Consider the following 21,216-nt stretch of genomic DNA (forward strand, 5'->3'; position numbering starts at 1 on the left):
GAGTTCCAGCTTTTATCTGGAAGAATATTTTGAATGTTGACTTGCTGGAGAATCTTTTGTTTTCCTTTTTACTTTTCATCTTATGAAATGATTCATGACCATTAAAGCCTCAAAAATACCGAAAGAAAGCCGCAGTTCTTTTGTCTACAGGCTTAATCATTTTCATCCTCTTCTTCAAGCTTCCCTCTTTCTCGTCTTTTGCTGGAGGACATCAGAATATCCAGTGATGTTCAGCTGAGGTTTCAAAATAGAATTTGTTTCCTTTCAAGAACACTATTTTTCTGCCTCTTTTCTCTTTCTTTGTTTTTCCCTTTCTTTGTTTTTCCCTCTGATTTTTTCCTCTTCCCTCTGTATACAAAGTAAACTACCAGTGACTGCTGGGGACAAGGTGAACTGGAACTTGGGATCACCAGCAGGGTGTTCCCGTTGCACGATAGCTAATATACAGTTAACTGACCTTTCAAAACCACAGCATTGCTATCCCAGCTTGGAGAGAGTCAGAGGGTAGGAGACAGAGTGTGATGGAGGGAGGAGGAGGAAAGCTTCTGTCTTAGCAAGAATAAATCTTCCAGTAGCCTATGAGAGAGCATTTTAAAGTACGAGTTAGAGGAGCTGCTTAACACCCAAGGGCATTTGGTGACAAGCATTGATACAGCTGTCAGGTTTATGAGACTCTCTCTGTGAGCTCTTGGATGCCCTCCGAGGAGGGATGGCATAGCACCAGCCCATCCCAGCCTCCCACATGCCACACACAGTTCCTGTGCTGCTGGCCCATCAGTGCACGGCACGGGCTGGCAAATCCTGTGCTAGCTGGTAGCCTGGAAGATTGTTAGAGGTCCACCTGCATTGATATCAGCAGTTGCAAAGCGAGTGCTGGAAGCGGTGCGGGAGCTGCAATCTCACCTCTTCCTGCACCCCCAAAGGAAGTGATGTCTGGAGGGCTGAGCACTGCCCTAGAGCCACAGCTACTGCTTTTTCCTGTGGGGTGCTGTGTAGGGACACCAGGGTAGAAAGACTCCGGTTTCTTTGGCTCTGAATGCACTTTGTAATAATGATATTTTGTTCTAATTATTAAAAATTTTATTATCATTGTAGTTATTATTCTTTTATTTTTAATGTGACTTAAGGGAGTACCTGCTGGATCCCAGCTATGCTTGTCTTGTCCAGCAGACGGTGTTTGTGGTGGCATACTTTTTTTATTTACATGCCCTGTACAGCCATGTAAGTTGGGTGTCACTCTGGACCCACTGACATTCTCATGTGGAACAATGAGGGAATACGTGCCAAAAACGCGTCTGTCCCTGGCTGTGAATGGGAACAAAGCCTGGCTGTCAGGTTAGATGAGTCTGTCCATGGAAGAGACACAGGCAGATTTTCAGAGCAGGCGCGGAAGAATTCATTTAATATCAAATACTGCTGTGGGATTGCTGTGTTTAGCTGTCACAGTGTGATGGAAGTTAGGGTTAGAAAAGTGTTCAGTCTTGCTGCAGGAAACTTGCGTGTCATTCTGAACTCTTGACTTGTACATAGGCCGGAGCCAAAGACACCCGTAGAGCTGCTCAGCATGTTATTTTTCTAGTTGAACTGAGCCAGGATTCTGGGACAGCGGTATCCTTACTGTCAGGGTGAGAAATAGTTATCGTATTAAGCTCTCTGCATGGCACAAACATCCAGGCTCACTTATTGCTTGGCAAAAATAAGTATATCAAAAGCAATCCCTTGTGTGTAAAACACGTATTTTGCTTAAAAATGTGTACTTTGTGGGATAGCAGGAACTCAGTTTCTTTTGTTTGTTCTGAGTCTAGCATTGTTTCTGAGATTTTCCTTTTACGTGATTGAAATTTGGCTCAGCCCCTGCTCAGGGCAGGTGAACTTAGGTTGGGTTGCTTCCAGCTCTGCCCAGTCACTCTGAGCATCTCGAAGGATGGAAGTTCTTGAATCTGTGGGAAAGTTGAGTAAAGCTGTAGCACAGTCAACAGGTTGGGGCCAATCTTTGCTTTTAGCATTTGCTCTGAGGTGCTGAGGAGTTTGAGAAGGTATGCAAAGCTGTTTTACAGCAAAAGGTAGAGATACGATTATGTGTCTCTGGAAAAAAAGAGTGAAAGTTGCTCCTTTTCACGTTCCAGAGCTACTGTTTCTTAGTGTGTTGGTTAGAGTCTGACTTAAAGAGACACATTTTTAAGTGCAGAATACCATTTTTTTTCAATGCAGTTTGTCATTATTTTAACTCTCTGTGCAAGCAAGGAAGCCCCGCTCAAATTCTAGCTGGAAAGGATCAGCAAATAATTTTGTTGTCAGTTTTAGCAAGTATGGGTCCTATGCTCACAAGAAGAAAAGTAGGCAACTGTTTCTCTAAAAATAACTGTTGGCTGACAGTACTGCTTTAAATTGCCTCTCTTCTGCCAGAAAGCTGTGTCTCTACATTATGTTAAACATAGGCCAGCTGCTGCAGCCAAGGAGTTAATCGAAATTGTTCATTAGGCCACGAGGAATCCCCGTGTGTGTGCACAGGGAGTGAAGTGGGACGTGGGAGTGAAGAGAAACCTTCCCCAGCGCCCTGGCTCAGGTCTGTCTGGAGTTCAGCCGTCCCCTGCCCACTCTGTCTGGTCTCTCCGTCTCATTTACCCCAGACCCACGCTTTGGGCTTGATTCAACCTGGGTTACACCAGTGTTGGCCGGCGCATGGCAGTGCTGCTGTCCGGCTGTCTGCCCAAAGCCTCACACGCAGTCCTGCCAGAAGCTCTTCCTGCCTCGGGAGCGGCTGATGGGTGATGCTGTCTTCAGGAGAGGGGTTCTGGGCAGGGCGAACGGGGACACGCAGCAACAGGACGCCCCTGGATGGGCTGCAGGGCCTGGGGAGGACGCAGCGATGCTGCAGGTACCTGCTCCTGTGCTGGGTGGTCCCTTCTCAGCGGGGATGGAGCTTCCCTGCGGTTATTCCTAAAGAAATCTGCTGGTTTGGTGCATGCAGATCTTGTCAGCCAAGTTTGTCGTTTTCAAACACTAATTATTGGAATTTCCAGATGCATGTTTTTCTTTCTGCTATTTTTTAGTGGATGACTAATGTCTTTTGATAATTATTCAACTCACTTTGCTACTGAATTCGTACTTATGTATCATCAAAGACATAATTTCTTGTTTATTTTGGATGTCTTCGATGAAACTCTGGATATCAGTCAGTGTCTGTCAGCACTGCACCATTACATAAATCCTTAATGATTTACAAGTTTAGAAGTGACTAAAATAAAGTGAAAGTCTTTCCTCTGAATCTTCCCTTTCTTCCTGTAAGAAAAGCCTCCAGAAATTCCCCCCCAAACCTTCCATGAAATTAAGAGCATAAATTATCGATCTGGGAAAGGAGGTCATTATTTTGTCCAGTTTATAGTCCAAAACAAGGGGGGGGCTGGGAAGATCAGTCGGATTTTTTTTTTTTTAACCATTTCAGACATAGTTCACTCTTTACAAGGCTGCAGGAGCTGTTGAAACTTTGTTTTTCAGTGAGTTGTCTCCTTGGCTCCTGACACTACTACATTGGCTGGGACCGCAAGAGCTTTCAAAAGCATGACTTGCTCTGCAGATATGGGATTGTCTGTCCCTGCCATCTTTGTCTCCATGCTGGGCTTTGTGGCGAGAGTGCTGAGTTATAGGAAATAGGTTCCTATTTAGCGAGAGGGGTGAGGTTGTGCTTTAAGAGGGCTGTGTAGGTGCATTTTTTCCTGCTTTCCCATTACAATTCAGGTTTTATTACTAAACTCGGTAGTGCTGTTTGTGAGAACAGTTTTATAAGAATATAAAATGCTTCTTTAGTATTCATAGCCTGTAATATCAGCGGGAAAATGCATTCTATTAAATGCAGTAGTGCTTAACTACTTAAATTAAATACCACGATAGAGCCTTTGAAATTTGATAGATGGTGTCCGTGATTTAGCATGAGGTAAATTGTTATCCCCTTAAATGCTTTATTTATTTACAGGCACTTACTGGCCTAGTGTCTGATCACCTTGTAAATATCAATGAAAGTAACTTTCAAACTTAACTCCTTTTAAAGATTTTACAAATAGGCACAAGGAGAAAACACCTCCTCCCTCTGAAAGAAGGCTACAGTAGAGCTCAGAATTTAATACAGGTTTCTTTTATAAGCTAGACAGCAGCTTTCTGACGAAAAAGTGTTCCACTGGAAAATACACTTGTCAGACTCAGACTGTTCCATGCAAGTACAGTTTGATGACTTTTTTTCTTCTTCTTTTTTCTCTTCTGAAAGCTAAGCAAGCTGCCTCAAAGTTGGAGCTTTTGGGTGTATGGCGTAGTCTACCATGTGGACAGCCTCAAGGCTCTCAGGGTCTCTGACTTCACGATTGCTGGCACATCTAGGTTTTCCAGAGCCCCATTTTGGAAGCAGATTTTAAAAATCGGGTTTCCCCGTGACTCGAAAGTCTGCTCCTGGCTCTTAACTTGGACCAGATGGTCCCCAAAACCAACTACTTGCTGAGACTGAAATTTAACAGAGCATCTGCATATCACTTTATGATCAGCTGGTTACAGATTATTAACAACCTGGATCAGAAATGGGTGGTTTATGCCTGTAGTTGTAGCAGGTAGCAACAAATCCATGCTGTCTGTCTTAGTAAGTTCCATTATTTCTTCTGACCGGAGAAGGTGAAAAGCAATCTCACTTGTCTGCTTGCCAGTCTTACTTGGCAGATGATCATGGAGCAACATTTGGCATTGATGAACAGGGAACTCTAGGAAAGTTACATGGTTATAGCCCTGCAGGGAAGTAGCTGACATTACTAAAACTGAATACATCGGGATTATATGAATAAGAAGACTGCAGGAAGGGAAAAGGGCCCTGCAACATGCCCAGTTGTGTTGCTCACAGTCTCAGTTACCACTTTGTAATTACAGAAGATCAGTGGAAGATAATGGTAATGTTTGCATTGACTTAAATGTTTCTGAGCAAGCACTTAGTGAAAATATTAGGTGTCACCGAAGTTGGGGTAATCAGGGTACTTGAAATTGTATTAACAGTGCAAATCCCTAAATAAATACAGTAAAAAATCTTGTTATGTAGAAAATGTGCGTAAATGAATGTTTGTGTATATTAAGATTGTTTTTCTTAAGTTGCCTCACCATATGAGGTAACTGCTGTTTACTTACTTCGCAATACCAGAGATGAAGAATTTTGTGAAAGAGAAAGGGCAAAATCATAACGAAGAAACCTTTCCTGAAACAATAAGCACTTTAAATCTGTCTCTAATCTGTATATAACATTTTAAAATAGCAGTTTCTGGGAAGGAAGTACTAGTTTATAGCTAGCTTTAGTTCCACTAATCTATTGAGTAATTCCTCAGAATAGTTATACAGGTTGTAAAATTTTCCTTAAGATTATGAAACACAGCAAAAGGAGGCAGTTTTTTCTTTTTCAGAGGTGTGCCTTACTGGCTTTATATACACGGAGAGTTGCATTAAATGAATGCGACTTAGATTTTAAAGAAGTGATTACTGTGTGGCATAGAACAGTTTCCATTTTTCTGTTTTTACCAATGAAATCATGGTAGGGCTGGTGTCACGTCCCTTCAGCTTTCGATAGAGACTCTTCTGAGATCCTTATTTGAAAGAGCAAATATTGATGAGGGGGATAAGATGGAAAAAAAGTCGTGTGGATCCATCATTTGAGAAGTTCAGTAAGTTCTCATTGTAGTAGGCCCTTCACCTGCGTTTCACATGAACCCTGTCTTCATGCACATCCTTGTTTTTTTTATAGCAAGTCATTTTTGTTATGCATAACTGGGCTCATTTATTTGGCTTATGTCACGATTGGCATGATTTCACTCATACATACATGCAAAGTGTTGCTCAGAGACAAAGCAGGGAACAGTAATAATGCTACAAAGTGAAGAAGTGAAAACAATACAAAGCTTAGAAGTTATGATGCAAAATGCTCCTCCATGTTCACTAATAGAGTTTGTATTTAAAGGGTTGTTTTGCTACAAAGCCCTGTGAGGTATTTTTTTTGGATATGGCTTGATAGGAGACGATTTTGTCCATTCTTTTCCTGTTGTTCACATGTTACTGATTTGATTTTTTATTTTATGTCATCTTTAATACATAAAAGTATGTGTCACCTGAAAAACCTAATGATCATAGGCATACGGTTCTGCAAAAAACATACCACACTTCAAGATTTAATTATTGCAATGTATTTTGCAGTGATTTACTTTTTCCATCTTTATGATTCTACTTTTAAAACACTTTTCTGAGCAAAAATAAGAAATCGTCTTTTTTTTTTTTTTCCAGACCAAATGTGTGTGGATCACGTTACAATGCTTACTGTTGCCCTGGATGGAAAACTTTACCTGGTGGAAACCAATGCATAGTCCGTAAGTAAATCTAGTTGTATGTTATGACTGAGGTTTATCTTTGTCCCTGTATGTCAGGGTATTTTTAATTGTATTCCAGAGCTGAAATGTGTTTCTGTATGGTTTCAATAGCAGCTACACATCATTTCTTTACTGTTTTAAATATTTTAAGCTAATATACAAAGTTTTGTGGGCTACAATATAGTGATGTGATACCAGTATTTAACAAAGGATTAATCTCATCCACATGTTCTGTTTAAGTCTGTGGTAAAGCGATCCAAGGAGTGTGTTGACTCTCAGGAGCGAGTAGCTGTGGAATATGTTAATCTATTTAAGTAAATGGAAGGAGGCAGGGCCAGCAAGTACATTTACTCTGCTTGTTTGGACCATCTCCCTGAAATGTATACGTAGGGACATCAGTGTATACATATGTTCATCATGTTGCTGTATGTGTAGTCACACATAATGGTATGTTGTACCGTAAGCAGTTCCCCAAGGCTGATAAGATCCTCTTCAGAGATACTGAGGCAGTTTGCTCTCATGGGAATTGTTACACTGCTGTATCTGTGGTGCAGAAATAAAGGGAGCATTGTAATGCTGCATCTAAGGCATCCTTCCTCCGGGAGGGCTTTGAGAAAATGCATCGCACTTTCCCTTTTCTAAGGAAACCTGCCTATGTATTCAATGCAGTCTGTGACATGTTCCTATCATAAGAGACTACAATCCCAGGTGTTAGCTGTCCGTTATAGAGACAAAGATGAATGGAAGGAACCTTCTTGGAATCCGTTGTATGCAAGTTAATGAGTTTACATGTGTTTTTGTCGTGGTGCTAAATACCTATTTTCTATCAGGTGGTTGGGTTTTTTTAATGTGTTTTGGGGTTTTTAAAGCAAGTTTTAAAGGTATTTGTTTTATTTGTAGCAATTTGCAGACATTCCTGTGGGGATGGATTTTGCTCTAGACCAAACATGTGCACATGCCCAAATGGTCAGATAGCCCCCTCCTGTGGTTCAAAATCAAGTAAGTATTTCTTTTTTGTCTTTTATATTGCTCTTTTGAGCCCATCAGGCTGGTAAGGTGCATAAGATACTTCAGTGCTCAGCGTTTAAGACAAATAGCATCTGAGTCACCAGGCATACATCAACACAGGAAAGACAGTGAGCATAGCCTTCTGTGATGAAACTGAAGAATGACTCAGAAGCTACCTATTGAAGATGCTTTTTGTTGGCTAAATTAGTTTTATTATAAGTTATGTTTATTTGTCAGTTTGTAATACTAAATCCCAGTCTTAGTTTGCTTTCTGGAAAATGTCATATCTCTCTTCAACATTAGAGGTGTACAGATATGCCGTTGTAATGAGAGAGAGAGATCTCTGCTGGCAATTGGCTGAATTTATCTTGCTTTGTAATTCTGCTATCACTGTAGCCAGACACTATTCTATTGCTTACACATGTAGGCCTACTGATTTGCAGCAAATTAATCAAGTGCTATAGGACTTCCTTGTCAGACTTGGTACATATCTACTGTATCTAATGCTGCTGACCTCATTAGAGTGACACTTCTGTAGATGCTGGAGGTACAGAACAGGTCAAAGTTTTTAAATGAAACAGCTTTTCATCTGAAAAATTCAGATGCTTTGGAAACAAAAATTTTCAGAGATGACTTTTCTAGAAATGTTTGGATTTCAGTTATTCAAGGAATGTTTCCCAGACCCAGAATAAAATGGGTAAAGTGAAATTCATACAGTGAGCAAACCAGCTCAGTGGTTAATCTTGAACATCTGATTATGAAGTAGGATCATGCTTAGGATAGTCTCTCCATTCATATATGAGATGCCAGCTTTAATCTCCACTGTACTCTCATTTGAATATGGTGTTTGTCTCTTTGAATATAGTTGGGGGAAACTTTTCCACACAAATGCCTATAACGATCTGAACAACATATTAACTGAAGTCAGTGGGGAAGTCTGTAACGTTAAGCAAAACTATAATTCTTTTCATTTTGAATATCTCCCTGATCTTAGTGTGTGGCCTGCTTGCTATATTCTACCTTGCTGTTTTCCTGCTTTCCTAGCTGAAAAGAGTTTTCCCACATAACCGACCACTTCAGTTTGTGGCTTTAGCATCCTTTTCATGCAGTAACAGTGGAAAAACAATAACAACTGTGGAATGTAATGGAATGGCATGTACTAAAATGGTAAATATTGTTCTTCATAGTTCAACCCCTCTCTCGTGCTCCTGCAATGCCTGTTAGGAGAGGCTGGAGTGAGGAGAGTTTGGAGCTGTGGAGCTCCAGAGAGTACTGGGAGGAGAAAGAGTGCAAAATCTGCACAGGTGTCTGTGTTCATGCCTGCCTGGATTTGCAGCTACTGTTTTACCAGGTGCATCTGCCTTGATCCTGTAAGCTAGTAAAGAAAAGCACGACCTTCTCCCAAATCCTTTCCAGAGTACAGAAGGAGAAGTACATCCCTACATCTGTTACATGTTTTGGCACCTTTGTAAAAGACGGGAATGAGTGGGCTTTAGAATTACCTCATTTTTTCTTAGGCCACACTGAAGTACTTTATGAGTCAAGACTTAGAAGCAAAATAGAGTATGAGTAAAGTTACAGTTGTTCCTGTGTTTTTTTTCTTATAAATTGTACCGTTTGTCTCCATAGTTTTAACCTTCATTGGAGTTGCATGCACAGATAAATGGTCCACAGAGCACTTTACTACTGTTGGTATTCAAGAAGCTTTTAACGCCTATACCAGTTAGCTATTTTGGTTACTTTCTCTAAGTATGTATGTTCTACCAATTTTAAGCTTTAATCAGTGCTGACATCCTCTTCTTTACACTGCTGTATGTGTCTATAAGGCTCACATTAAAATTGCTTTTCTGTAAACTGTACCAAAACATTTAGCAGTGGAGTAAAAACATATAAACATATTGTTTATATCTTCCTTAATTAGTGCAATAGTTTCAGATACTTTTTTATGTGTGTGTTTTCACATCACCTCTACTTAGTAAAGCAAACCAATCCTAAGTGGAAAAGTGTCTTGAGTAGTTGTAGAGAGAAATTACTGCTTCTGTGCACTCTTGTGTAATAACTTTTATGACCCAGCACCTCATTAGGACTTACAGAACATACGATTTCTGAAAGTCATTTGCTCTGTTGGCACTGCAGACAAAGCCCATGAATGCATATTTACACAATAGACCACAGTGGCTTAGATCTGCTATTAGGAAACAAAGGAAACATAAACATAAAAAAATACCATTTGACATCAAAGGGTTACTGTCAACTCACATTGGCTACAATTAATATTTTGTTGGTATATGCATCCATAAACCAATCTATTAATCACACTTTAACAAATGAGAAAAAATTCTACTCAAGTAATACAAGAAAATCAGAAGTGGATGATGTCCAATCAATTTGCTGGTGTAATTACCACGCTGACTGAGTCATATCAAATGATCTGTCAATTCATTTTATACTGTGTGAAAATCTAGTTAATGCCAAAAGTCAGAGTATTGCAAGAGTGCTAAGTTAGGTGCCTTGCCCTGAATGCTGGCAGGTAGATAAATGCCAGTTGTCTTTTTCTGTATATGTAGACGTTGCTTTACATCTCAGGTTTAAACAAGTTTGTTATATTTAAAGTACAAATAACAGATAGAAGGTAAAAATACCAGGACTTCACGCAATTAAAAATATGGGCCCTGATACATGAGATGTGCTTGAGTCTTCCTTTGAATATTTTAAGCTATATCTGTGTTTAGTACTTAAGAAATCAGTAGTGATTACAGGTTTTAATTTGTGCACAACCGTAGTCAGAAACCTAACTCAGAATAGCTCTGACAGGCTTCTTGTCTGCTGGACTCAAATAGTGCAGACTGAAAAGCAAAACATAGCCTCTGACTTTGATTCTTACGCAGGTCACTTGTTGGGACTTTTCTGGTTACGAATCAGCTTTAGGAATCTGATTCGTGGTTGAAAAGATCAACTGGTGGTTTTCTCAGCAGGGCTTTTCATGACATCAGTGAACTCGCTGGCTGAGTAGTGGTTGTTTCTCAGTAATTCTTGAATTTTTGGGGTTTGTTTACAGTAGGCGTGGAGATAGCACTGCCACATGCGAAGGCATCCCTCAACCTGCTGCGCGTGAGTCTGATGCTGCAGTGCACAGGGTGGGGAAGGCAGTCTGCCCTTTTAGGCTGGCTGAGGCAGAAAGGCTTTAACTGATGGGGTTCTTATGAAGGGAGATCCGTGGCTGCAGGTGGGTGCTGAGGGAGCAGCTGAGGGGAGGGGTGCCTGCTGCTCCCAGCAGGCTGGTACACTGCCCAAGCTCAACACGGGGCCTGCTCCGCTCCCCCTGCCACTGGCTCAGCCGAGCACAGAGCTGGTCAGTCAGTCGGTGCGTGCTGTCACAGCCATCCTTCTGAGGTTTCCTCTGAGATTGGGTGGGAAGCCTTGAGGCTCTCAGGTCGGCACCGCGGAGGCTGCTCCCTGAGGCGGTGTGGGAGATGTCTGCTCAGCCAGAGCTCAGCCCCTTGATTTATTCTGCTGCTGTCAGAGGTGGTGAAAAGCCTCGATTTTTGAAAGTTTCCGAAGTTTTTGAGGCTGCTGTGGGTTTTCTCAGGCAGCTGCTGCCTCGCGTGGATGCAGCCCTGCATCCTGGCCTGGTGCTGGCTGCCATCTCCTGACTCAGTCACTCGACAGAGAAAGCATGCTGAGCATCTGGGATGCAGTGAGGCCATCATTCCTTGTTTACAGCTCCTGGCAGGCAAAGCCCTGCGTCATGCACAGCCAGGCTGGGAGCGTTTCCTCAGCAGTGGCATGGAGAGATGAGACAGCTTCTCCCGTGGAGTGCCCCGGGCTCCAGGCACCAGGTTCTGCTTCTCAGGTTTTTCACCCCCATATTTTTTAGCTGATACTGCTGAGCTAATGGTGTGGGTGTGTTACCTTCTGAATGCTTAGTGATCCCCTGAATGTTTTGGGAGCAGTTGTGATGTGGTGGTGTACTCTGTATGGATGAAGTTTTTGCTCAGATTTGCTTGGAATTTACTAAGACAGTCAGAAACTGTGATGTTTAAATGCGCAGCGTGTCGTTTCTCTTTGGTAATCAGTACAAACATTGCCCACACACAGTGTGCATGGATGTACTTGATCTTGCCGTCTCTTTTGCAGGTTTATAAAGCTGCATTCCTGCCGTTGCCTCTGTTTTGATTTGAGAAATTTCCATTGCAGACTGTTTACAAAACGAACCTGAAAGAGAATGATAATTTATTAAGAGCAATAACTTGTTAATGTTAGCAAGAAAAGGCAAAGCTGTAAGAATAGACTTACCATCCTTACAGTAATTCCTGTGCTTTTTCCTCTAGTCTCAGTCAGTGCAGTACCTTGGGACAGGTTATTTCATTTAGTGGAATATCTCTACTGACACAGATGGAGTTGTTGATATAGCTGAGGCTCTGGACCTGCAGTAGTATGCTACTTTTCAAAAATGCAGCCTTAAAATCGTCATCTAAGCTCCAGACAGACTTTTGCATGTTTTTCTATAAACTTTTGGAAGGGTAATATTTCAGAATAGTCAGTATTATTTTGGAAATACTATTTTCAACATTCCTGTAAAAGACAACAGAAAACTGTTATTTTACTGACTCGATGTCACTGATTTCATTGCATAGTAGTAAGAGGGAAAGATCACTGATTAGAATAGCTCATTTTAGTAATTACGATGGGTTGTCCCAGCATTCTCTTCTGTAATGATTTTAGTTTAAAAAGGAGGAAGAAATATTTTACCTTGGAAAAGTTCCTTTGAGAAGCAGTAAGACAAATTATGGAAACTTTTGTGTGTGTGTGTGTGTGTGTGTTATGTGTAAAACCACTCCTTATCCCAAAATGGGGAAATATACTTTACTGTTACTTGAACAAATAATACGAAAATCATCATATAAGCTACTGTTAACCTTTTTATCTCAAATGTAGTTCAAACTATTTAAATGGCTTTGGTCTTCATGTGGGAATGGAAATTAGCTCTTGGCATAGCTTGCTCTAATTGAAATCAGTTTGTGGTTTTTAAGTTCCTTCCCTGCTTGACAGATGATATCATTTCCTATGCTTTTTGTAATCCCCTCTGTTTTTCTAAGATTGTATAAAGCTAAGTTGAACTACACATTTTAAAGAAACTATACACCTTTTTCTGACCTACTTAGGACATTGTCCAAAAACCTTCACCAGATGCTCACCCTGTATTTGCAGACAATTTCTCTTTTTGTTGAGGAATGTTAGCACATTTTTGTTGCCTGAAGTACATCCAAAGATGTATCGTAAATATTAGACACAAAAGAAATGTGAGGTAGAGTGCTTACCTTTATAATTGAAGAATTAAGTGTACCGGTGTTTCAAATGCTAGATTATTTTAAATCCTTTTTTTATTTGCATGTTTAACTTGTATTCTGTGGATTCATATCTCTGTAGATGGCAATACAGTTAAAATTATTAATTCTGCTTTTAAAAAAAAAGATTCCATTCACATACTTTCAAATTGTAAAAAGCCAAACAATGCTTAAGGGCTTTGTGCAACAGGAAAAATTCAGTGGTTGGCATGGCACCTGTTAGCAGCAGGCTTTGGCAGTACATGCAATTTGTATTTTTCTGACCTGAGCATTTCAGACAGCATGGGGTAGGTATCCAGTGCTCCATCACAACCTCCTAAAATGCTGATCTCCCGTAATCCTATCTGGGGAGGAGCCTTTCATGTGGTTCCTGTTAAGAGGGAAAGCATTTCCCGGCTGCGTACTTGTGTGCCTGCCCCTGTTAGCAGCTGTGTCAGGCAGTGGGAGCTGTGAGGAGGACTTTGCCGAGAGGCCTGCCTGCTGCTCTGTGCCTGATGAAAAGCTTTAAGTTGTTCCTGACCTCTAGTTAAAAAGCATATTTGTCCTTATTATTAGAAAAACGCAGCACATGCTTTTATGCTTTACTGGCGTCGGGCTTGGCCCGCATGCTAATCGTTACAAATGGTGGGGCTGCTGCTGAGGAGAGCAGGCTGTGCTACTCCCCGGCCTCTGCTCCTGGCAGGAAAGGTCTTTGGCTCTGGGGAAGTGCTGTCTGTGAGCTCTGCAGGCACAGGAGCTAGCAGCAGCTTTATGTAGCGGTGGTGTGAGCCCATAGAATTGCCCTGTAACTTTACCTTCATGTACAAGAAGTCCTACCTCGGCAGATCAACTTCTGATACTGTGTGTTCTGGCAGAGCCAGGCTGTCCTCAGGAGCTTTCTTATTTCTTTCCCTTTAATGCTTCCTTTTCCCATTGCCCGTATGATAAGACTGTTACTCCTTGGTGATATCTAGCAGAAGTTCAGTACTTCAGTACTCTTTTCAGTGGTGAGTGGAGACAGGATGAGGGGAAACGGCCGGAAACTGCAGCATAGGAAGTTCCGCACAAATGTGCACAGGAACTTCTGTACAGTGAGGTGATGGAGCACTGGAACAGGCTGCCCAGGGAGGTGGTGGAGTCTCCTTCTCTGGAGATGTTCAAGACCTGCCGGGATGCCTACCTGTGCGACCTACTGTAGGGAACCTGCTTTGGCAGGGGGGTTGGACTTGATGATCTCTGGAGGTCCTTTCCAACCCCTACAATTCTGTGATTCTGTGAAACTTTCCCCTAACTGATGATCTCTTTGCAAACTGGGAACTAGGAGATGAATTCTGCAGATTCATGCTTCGTAGGAAGTGCTGCTGTCTTCAGTGAGTGAAGGTAGTGTCAAATTCTTGCACTGCAGCTTGTAGTTCTTAGGAACTGTAGATCAGTGTTGTTTTCTGTACTGCTATTTTAAATGCATCTTAAAATATGCATCTTCTGTTTCTAGTACTGCTTTCTAGTTCATATAATCAGTCCCTGAAGAAATCCCCTAGCAGATAGTTGTATGTTTCTGCTTGGCTTGGTTTAACTCAGGAAAATCTTTTTTCCTTTCAAGTACAACACTGTAACATCCGGTGCATGAATGGAGGTAGCTGTAGTGATGACCACTGCCTCTGTCAGAAGGGATATACAGGAACGCATTGTGGACAGCGTAAGTACATTTTATTAGTAGAGATACTGTGTATAATCAAGTAATTCTAAGATATGTGAACTGGATGCCTTTAACACTAAATTTCAGCTGATATTGAGCTTGTTTTTGATCAGGTACAGTGGAATTTTACAGGAAAACACATGACTTTGTAATGAGTGCCGAGTGAATTCTTTCTGATCGGTGCTATTAAAATAAACATCATGTGAATTCATAATAATTGGATATAACTTGATCCTGCAGTTCTCACACTGCCATAATTCCTGTTGACCTCCAGGGCTTTACACTCACTAGAGCAAGAGGCCATAAATAGAGAATTTACATGGGATTCAATTTTCATCTTAGATAACATTGAGCTTTTTAATACAAAGCCTCTTTTTTATTTTAGGGATTTATCTAAGAGTTGGTTCTTACACTCTACAAGTTTTACTTATTTTGATATTGTCTCGATACAGTCGATCGACATAGTTTTTGTTTCCTCAATCAATCCTGAGCCAACAACATTCCTGGATTTGCTGCTTGAAGCCTCTCCCAAACTGATTATGGTGGTCCCTTGCTGCTCTTGGCTAGAATGCTGTGAAGAAACTCAAATAAGGATGTACATGCTGCTTTTAACCAAGGCTGTCGTTTTGCTATCTAGTGAACTGTTGGTCTGACAGAGAAAATGTGTTTAGCTTATTTAATGAAAACCTTTTGTGCTCTGTCAAAGTCAATGGCACACTTTACATGAACTTCAATGAGACCAGGAATTTACTCTAATAATCTGGAAGAGGATCACATGGTGAAAGGATTAAGAATTATATTTCTGCCTTCTCTGTGAAATATCAAGTGGATAAAAGAGGATAAATGGAAACGTTCTTTCTACTGCAGTGAACGTGAACGGAACAAAGAATAACATTACTCAATGAGCATCAAATTGTACTTAAAAACCTTTTTTTCATGTGAATGTTACATTTTCTGATTATTTTTGAAGGAAATTGCTTTTGGATTTTATTGTGAGGAAAACTGGGCTCTAGTGACTGTGTAGTTCAAGGAATCATGGATTAACTAAATCAGAATAGACACTGATTGCATATTGCTCTCCTGTTTGGTATCATGGATTATTAAACACCAGTAACAAGCCTTTTAAAACAGAATTTTTATTTTTATTTTTTTAAATGATGGCAGAGTAAGTGAATGTATGGGTAAATGTGCTTGAATATCGGGAACACCTCTGAGAATTTGAAGGTGCGTTTTTCACCTGCACCTTCTATGAGCAATCTCTACTTTTTCTGTGCTTCTTTGTTGAGAGTTTGAAAGAGACGTTATTTCAAAGTTGTGGAATTGTCAGGTCATCAAAGAGGCTCTGAGAGGTCAGAGGAACTGTGGTTATTAGCATGTTTACATTATACCTCCTTGAAAAGATGAATTCATTATACTAATGAGGCCAGGAAATAGCAAAGGATTCTAGAAAAAACATGTCCTGTTTTTTACTAGTTTACCTGAGCTGGTTAGGCATGTAGTTTCCTATTTTTCTGGGAATAATATAGTAAAGACTACTTTTACCTTCCCTTTGATACAGCTGTCTGTGAAAATGGATGTCTTAACGGAGGAAGATGCGTTGCCCCAAACCGCTGTGCATGCACATATGGATTTACTGGACCCCAGTGTGAAAGAGGTATGTGGAAAAGCTGACAAATGAAAAATATTGATGGTTGCTTTTACCCAAGCTTTGATTTAGTTATTAAGTCATCAGAAGAGCTGTTTGCATCTCTCTGATATGTTTGCTTACCAGTGATAAGTAGCACCTTGCCTCTGTGTTTCGTGTGTTATATTATGGCAGAGGTTATTCAGTTCTGCTTCCCATCTTGCACAGCTGTATTGTTATCCAACTGCCAACTGCCTCATCTGGTATATGCTTTTTGTTTCATGATATTCAACCAATTGTTCATTTGAGAGAGATGCAGCAAGGAATACTGAGGCATAAGCCTCCTGTTAAATTTTATAATCTTTAAAATAATACATTTTCATTTGATAGAGTTAGCAGTTGATCTATTTCATTGAAAGTCTCATTCTTCAGCAAGAAGAATGGAAAATGTTGTCTTTGGTTAAGCTTGGAGTTTGGAAAAATAAAACCATGACATTAGGTTATGGTTGTTTTGAGTATTTCTACAAATCTGTTGAATTTCAAGCAGTTACTGTTTGTTTGTTCTCCATGGGTGAAGGTTTGAGCCTTCAGTCTGGAGCTGTGCAAGTTCTGAACGGGGTTATTCAATGCTGTTTTTATGTTGCCTAATCTGCAGTGGCCAGTTTGACTCCACCTGATTGGGCTGAAGCCTGCTAACAGCTTCAGTCAGTCCCTCAGGGCTCCTTCCTAGTGTCGGGTGGAGTGTGAAACTGGTGACACAAAGCCATTTGAGCCAAGTCATACTGTCATGGAATCCCTTACATGTCTTTGAGCACAATTGAAGTGGAAAGCTGTAGTCTGTATGTGCCATCCATGAGCAGTTTTTACTTAGAACATGTGCTTGATCCTGTAGTTATCAGTAAAAGAGAACATACACATTAATATGGTGCAGTATTTCTAGTGAAAGATCACTGCAGTACTGAGGCCAAGTGATAGTCATATCTTCCCAGAAAACCTCTGACAGTTGGCTTCTTTCACAGGGATTCTCTCCAGCCTCTCTACCTAGCTGAGCTAATATGTTCCCCTCCTCTAAAAAAGGGTGTGGTGTTTTTTTGGTCCCAGAATCACATTATCCCATCAGAAAAATGTTTTCTGAAGATAACTTTTCAAGTATAAGCTCATGCTGATCTTAGTAGGCTTGCATTGTTCAGCACGTGCACCTGTGTGGTCATTAGGGACTTGTCTGGCTGCATATGATTTTACACATCTGTCAACTAAGAAAGAGATCCATATTTTGGATCTTGCTCTGGAATGTTATGTGGATTTGTGATGTTCCCTAGTGGGCTTCTGATGTATATGCGTGGATGGCCATTTTCCAATAAATAAATTGACAAGTTTCATGCCCTGCAAAGAGAGAGATTTCTTCTTCTTTTTTTTTTTTTTTTTTTTTTTTTTTTTTAAATAACCAAAGCTTGGAGGGGGAAAAAATGGGAAATTACTCAAGAGAAATAATCTCTGAACCTATCCCATTTCTGGGAGAAGTAGGAGAGGCAGATTGTTGTGAAAATACCATTTCTCAATATGAATGTGATGTGAAGTGCTACAGTTTTGTGACATGCATATTTTCCATGTGTTTGGCTGTGGTTTGACTTCTAGGATATGCCATGCCACAGGCTAACAGTGATGTAAGTAACTTACCACTGCATATCACACAGTGCTTTTCTCTGCAAGCACTGGCTAACAGTAAGAGTGGCAGAGTGTTTGTGGTGTGTATGTCACAGAGCCAGGTGTACTCCAGCCATTGCTGCGTGTGTCGTAGCTTAGAACTGTCTTGACTAAAAAGTGTTGAGGCAACCAGATCTAGGGAGGTTGTTCTAATAACCAGATATAGAAAGCAATGAAAATGTTCCTAGTGTTTGAGCCAGTTTCTGAAGTTCAGCAGCCCATTGTTTTATGTCTGATGTTTTAATTTTCCATACATTTGTCCGGTATTTGTAAGACTAATTAGCTTGGTTGGTAGTACCTCAGTAAATGCTGACCATATGATTGTTAATGAATATTTACAAGACTTCTTTGTCAATGGTTTCAAATACATGCATAATGAAAGAGCTTATCTGGTAAAAGACCTACTGTTTCACAGTGCAGCAAATTCCATCACACCTGTGGCATCAGCAGTTTTATGTATTTATTTTTTGTGGGAGAAGCACTGAAGAGTTTCAGCCCACAAATTACTTTTTGTGTGGCTTAGAAGTGTTAATGTTGGTATAAAGCTCCACAAAATGTGATCAAAAGGAGTTTTTACAATCACTACTATCAGTGGAGTTCCTCTTCGTGTTCTGGGAGAGTGCATATCATGTCACCAGTGAGAAATGCATTGTGAGGGCTGGACTGATAACTGCAATGCGGCCAAGTCCGTCACATGTATCATTAGCTCCTAAGCTGTGTCTGTGTGCTTGGTGCCCTTCCAGAGCTGGGGGAGCCTCCTGAGCACACTGACAAGTGTATGCAGGTGTATCATAAACACAGAGGAGCTGCTTTTCCTTTGAGATAATGTTCATCAAAAAGGTGAACTTGATGCAAGCTGAACAGTAAAAAACTAGTGGAGTTGGGAAATGCTTCCTACAGCAATTTAAGATATGTTTAATATACACAGTCCAGAAGGGAAAATATTTCATGCATATTGACTCAGTTAAAATTTGAACTTTAACCATTCATTCTGGAAGGTGCTGAGTTCTCTGGCTGTGATCCGGTGATGGGCTTTGACGTGCATTTAAATGCAAACTTGAGATGTCAATGTGCATAATGTTATTCAAATGCTTAAGGGTCTTGCTGGATTATGGCCAAAGCTTTCAGAGTTAGTCCTGAGTTCTGAGAGGTGTGCCTGAGTTGTGTACTCAGCTTGCAGCATATCGTTTAGTCGTATTGCTGACAAAAATAAATCACAGGCTATAGAAAAGTTAAGGTGCAAGCAAACCTAAATTTCTTCTGCTGGGTTAAGAAATGGATGCCACCTTTACACCGTTTAACTTTCAATAATGAATGAGGTACAGATTTTGCAGTTCCTTTAAGAGTCACTGAAGAGACTGAGTCAGAGATTTAGCTTAGTTTTCCCTGAGGATGATTCAGAACATCGCCAGCTCTTTTTGTTGTCTGTAAATAGAGCCTGGGGAATTGAGCTAGCTACATTAGTTGCCCACTTTGGAATCGTTTGAAAACATCCCTCTCTCATGCATTTGATGAAAGTCCTGAGTGATGTCCAAAAGAGATGTTACAGACTCAGAGAGATCAGACATCCCAGTCAGATTTGATAGAACGATGTCCTCCAAATTAATGCATAGTAGCAATCTCGATCTCTTTGAATCTCTTTTCCTTTGGACGTTTGGATAGTTGCAGAGTCACTTCCATAGAATATAAAATCGTATATTGTTGTTATTCTGCTATTGAAAAAAGTGTAGTGAAATGTCCTTTTCTTTTTCTGTCTGGATCCAGTTAGAGGAACACAGTGGAAGCTTAGAATGTGTTACAGCCCTGTTTGTTTATTTGAATGCTTATGACAACATCAGGGGCTCAGTCCTGCTGCATCTTGGAGTTCTGCCACTCGCTTCACATAGGAGCTGAGTAGGGCCTGATGTAGTTCAAATATTAAAAATGTACCACGTGTGTTTTGTGTTTTTCTGGACTCAGAATATGAGCAAATGATTGCTTTTTCTTCAGACAGAGTTGTTTCTGTACTGCTCGCTCCATGGCAGGAATTTTTGCCTAATTTTTAATTATATTTGGCCATTATTAAAAGTTCCCAGAATTAATGCCATATGTAAAAATATCTTTCCCAGAGCCTCTCTATGAAACTGCAGCCGCTGAAAGTGGTCGAGAGTAGTGTAGTGCCGTGTGTGTTTTCTGCTTTCTAAATATTACAACGAGCAGAATGTTTTCACAAAGAGGACACTGCACCCCTTAGTGTGCCCCGTCTCTGGTATTTAGTCTAAACGGAAAGTAAATAACAAAGTGTAGATAGCAGTAAAAGTATGTTCCCAAAGCCTTATGTGGCATTTAAAGTAGTATTGCAGCATATGGTAGCTGGCAAACATTTGAATAAACTTGATTTTTGTAGCTGTCTTCCAAGAAACACATCTGTTGACATAGACGTGTAGTTTCTTCAGCCCTGCAACATGAATACAGTGTGTACAGTATTATAGCAGCAAACTAAAGGATGGCTAAGCTTGAAGGCCTGGAGTAACTATTCTAATGCACCATTTTCCCCTGAATCCATAAATTATGAAAGATTGCTTCAGGCTGACATCAAATATATTTAGTCATGGACTGATGTTTTACTTTCTTTATTAGAATTTTAATTCATGTTGCCATCCTTAGTATCTTCCAGTTTTAAAACAGGAGTTCATTATCGGCAGCTAAGAATATCTTTGTGAAAAAAGTTGAGTTGAATGGATGAGGAGCTCTTACATTTTTTTAAACCAAAGCCGCAGCTTAACGCTGAGGAAGTAAGTTTATACAGAATTAGTATGTGTGATTTAAGACCATTTAGAATACTTAGCAATATAATCAATAGATCTTTGGACCAGGACTCAGCTCGGTTTGTTTTTGAATGCCAAAAAGCGTTTTTAGGGTCTTTTGTATGTGAAAGCTTTTATCCATTGTTCTGCTTCTTGTGAATACACTATCCAGCTATTGTGTGTTGCTTGCTCTATACATAAAGCATCTGAAAATACCACATAACGTGTTTTAAAATGTTCTTTAAAATATATGCTTAAACCTTAATCAAGATCCATAAATGATTCAGTACATATGGGCTTAGGTCTCTTGTGAGATGTAAGGACTCCAACTTTTGTACATGAAGCTGAACATTTACATTTTGTTCCAAATTGAGTTTTGGTTTCAGTCAAACAAATCCAGAGTTTTCATTCAGCTATTTGGCAGCCCTCTCTGTATTTCCATGCCTTCCTGATTGGCTGCTAAGGGCACTGACCTTTAGATGTGCAGCAAGGTATTGCTTGGCCTGCCTTTGTATTTTGCTTTGACTCGGTTTTAGTTGTGACAGTGGAGTTGCATACAAAATGAGGAGCCCGTGCTTTGGTCAAGGTAGAAACACTTATTAAGTGGTAATGGCATGTGTTGATACATTTAATTACCGTACAAACATTTGAATGAAACTGTTGTGTTGTTCTAATTGGTGTGATTTGATTC

The 21,216-nt window shown here is 40.4% G+C and overlaps 1 protein-coding gene across 1 annotated transcript in view; it reads left to right on the forward strand.

Moving 5' to 3' along the window:
- FBN1 (fibrillin 1) overlaps positions 1-21,216 on the forward strand; it is a 147,033-nt gene that overhangs the window by 6,895 nt on the left and 118,922 nt on the right. The window contains exons 2-5 of the mRNA XM_042824402.1: positions 6,298-6,380; positions 7,281-7,379; positions 14,316-14,411; positions 15,970-16,065. Coding sequence (XP_042680336.1) covers positions 6,298-6,380; positions 7,281-7,379; positions 14,316-14,411; positions 15,970-16,065 — 374 coding nt within the window. The remainder of the gene's footprint in view (positions 1-6,297; positions 6,381-7,280; positions 7,380-14,315; positions 14,412-15,969; positions 16,066-21,216) is intronic.

This window comes from Centrocercus urophasianus, unplaced genomic scaffold (genome assembly GCF_019232065.1).
Source record: "Centrocercus urophasianus isolate 14NV4802_14NV808 unplaced genomic scaffold, USGS_Curo_1.0 seq_23, whole genome shotgun sequence".
Taxonomy (NCBI): Eukaryota; Metazoa; Chordata; class Aves; order Galliformes; family Phasianidae; genus Centrocercus; species Centrocercus urophasianus.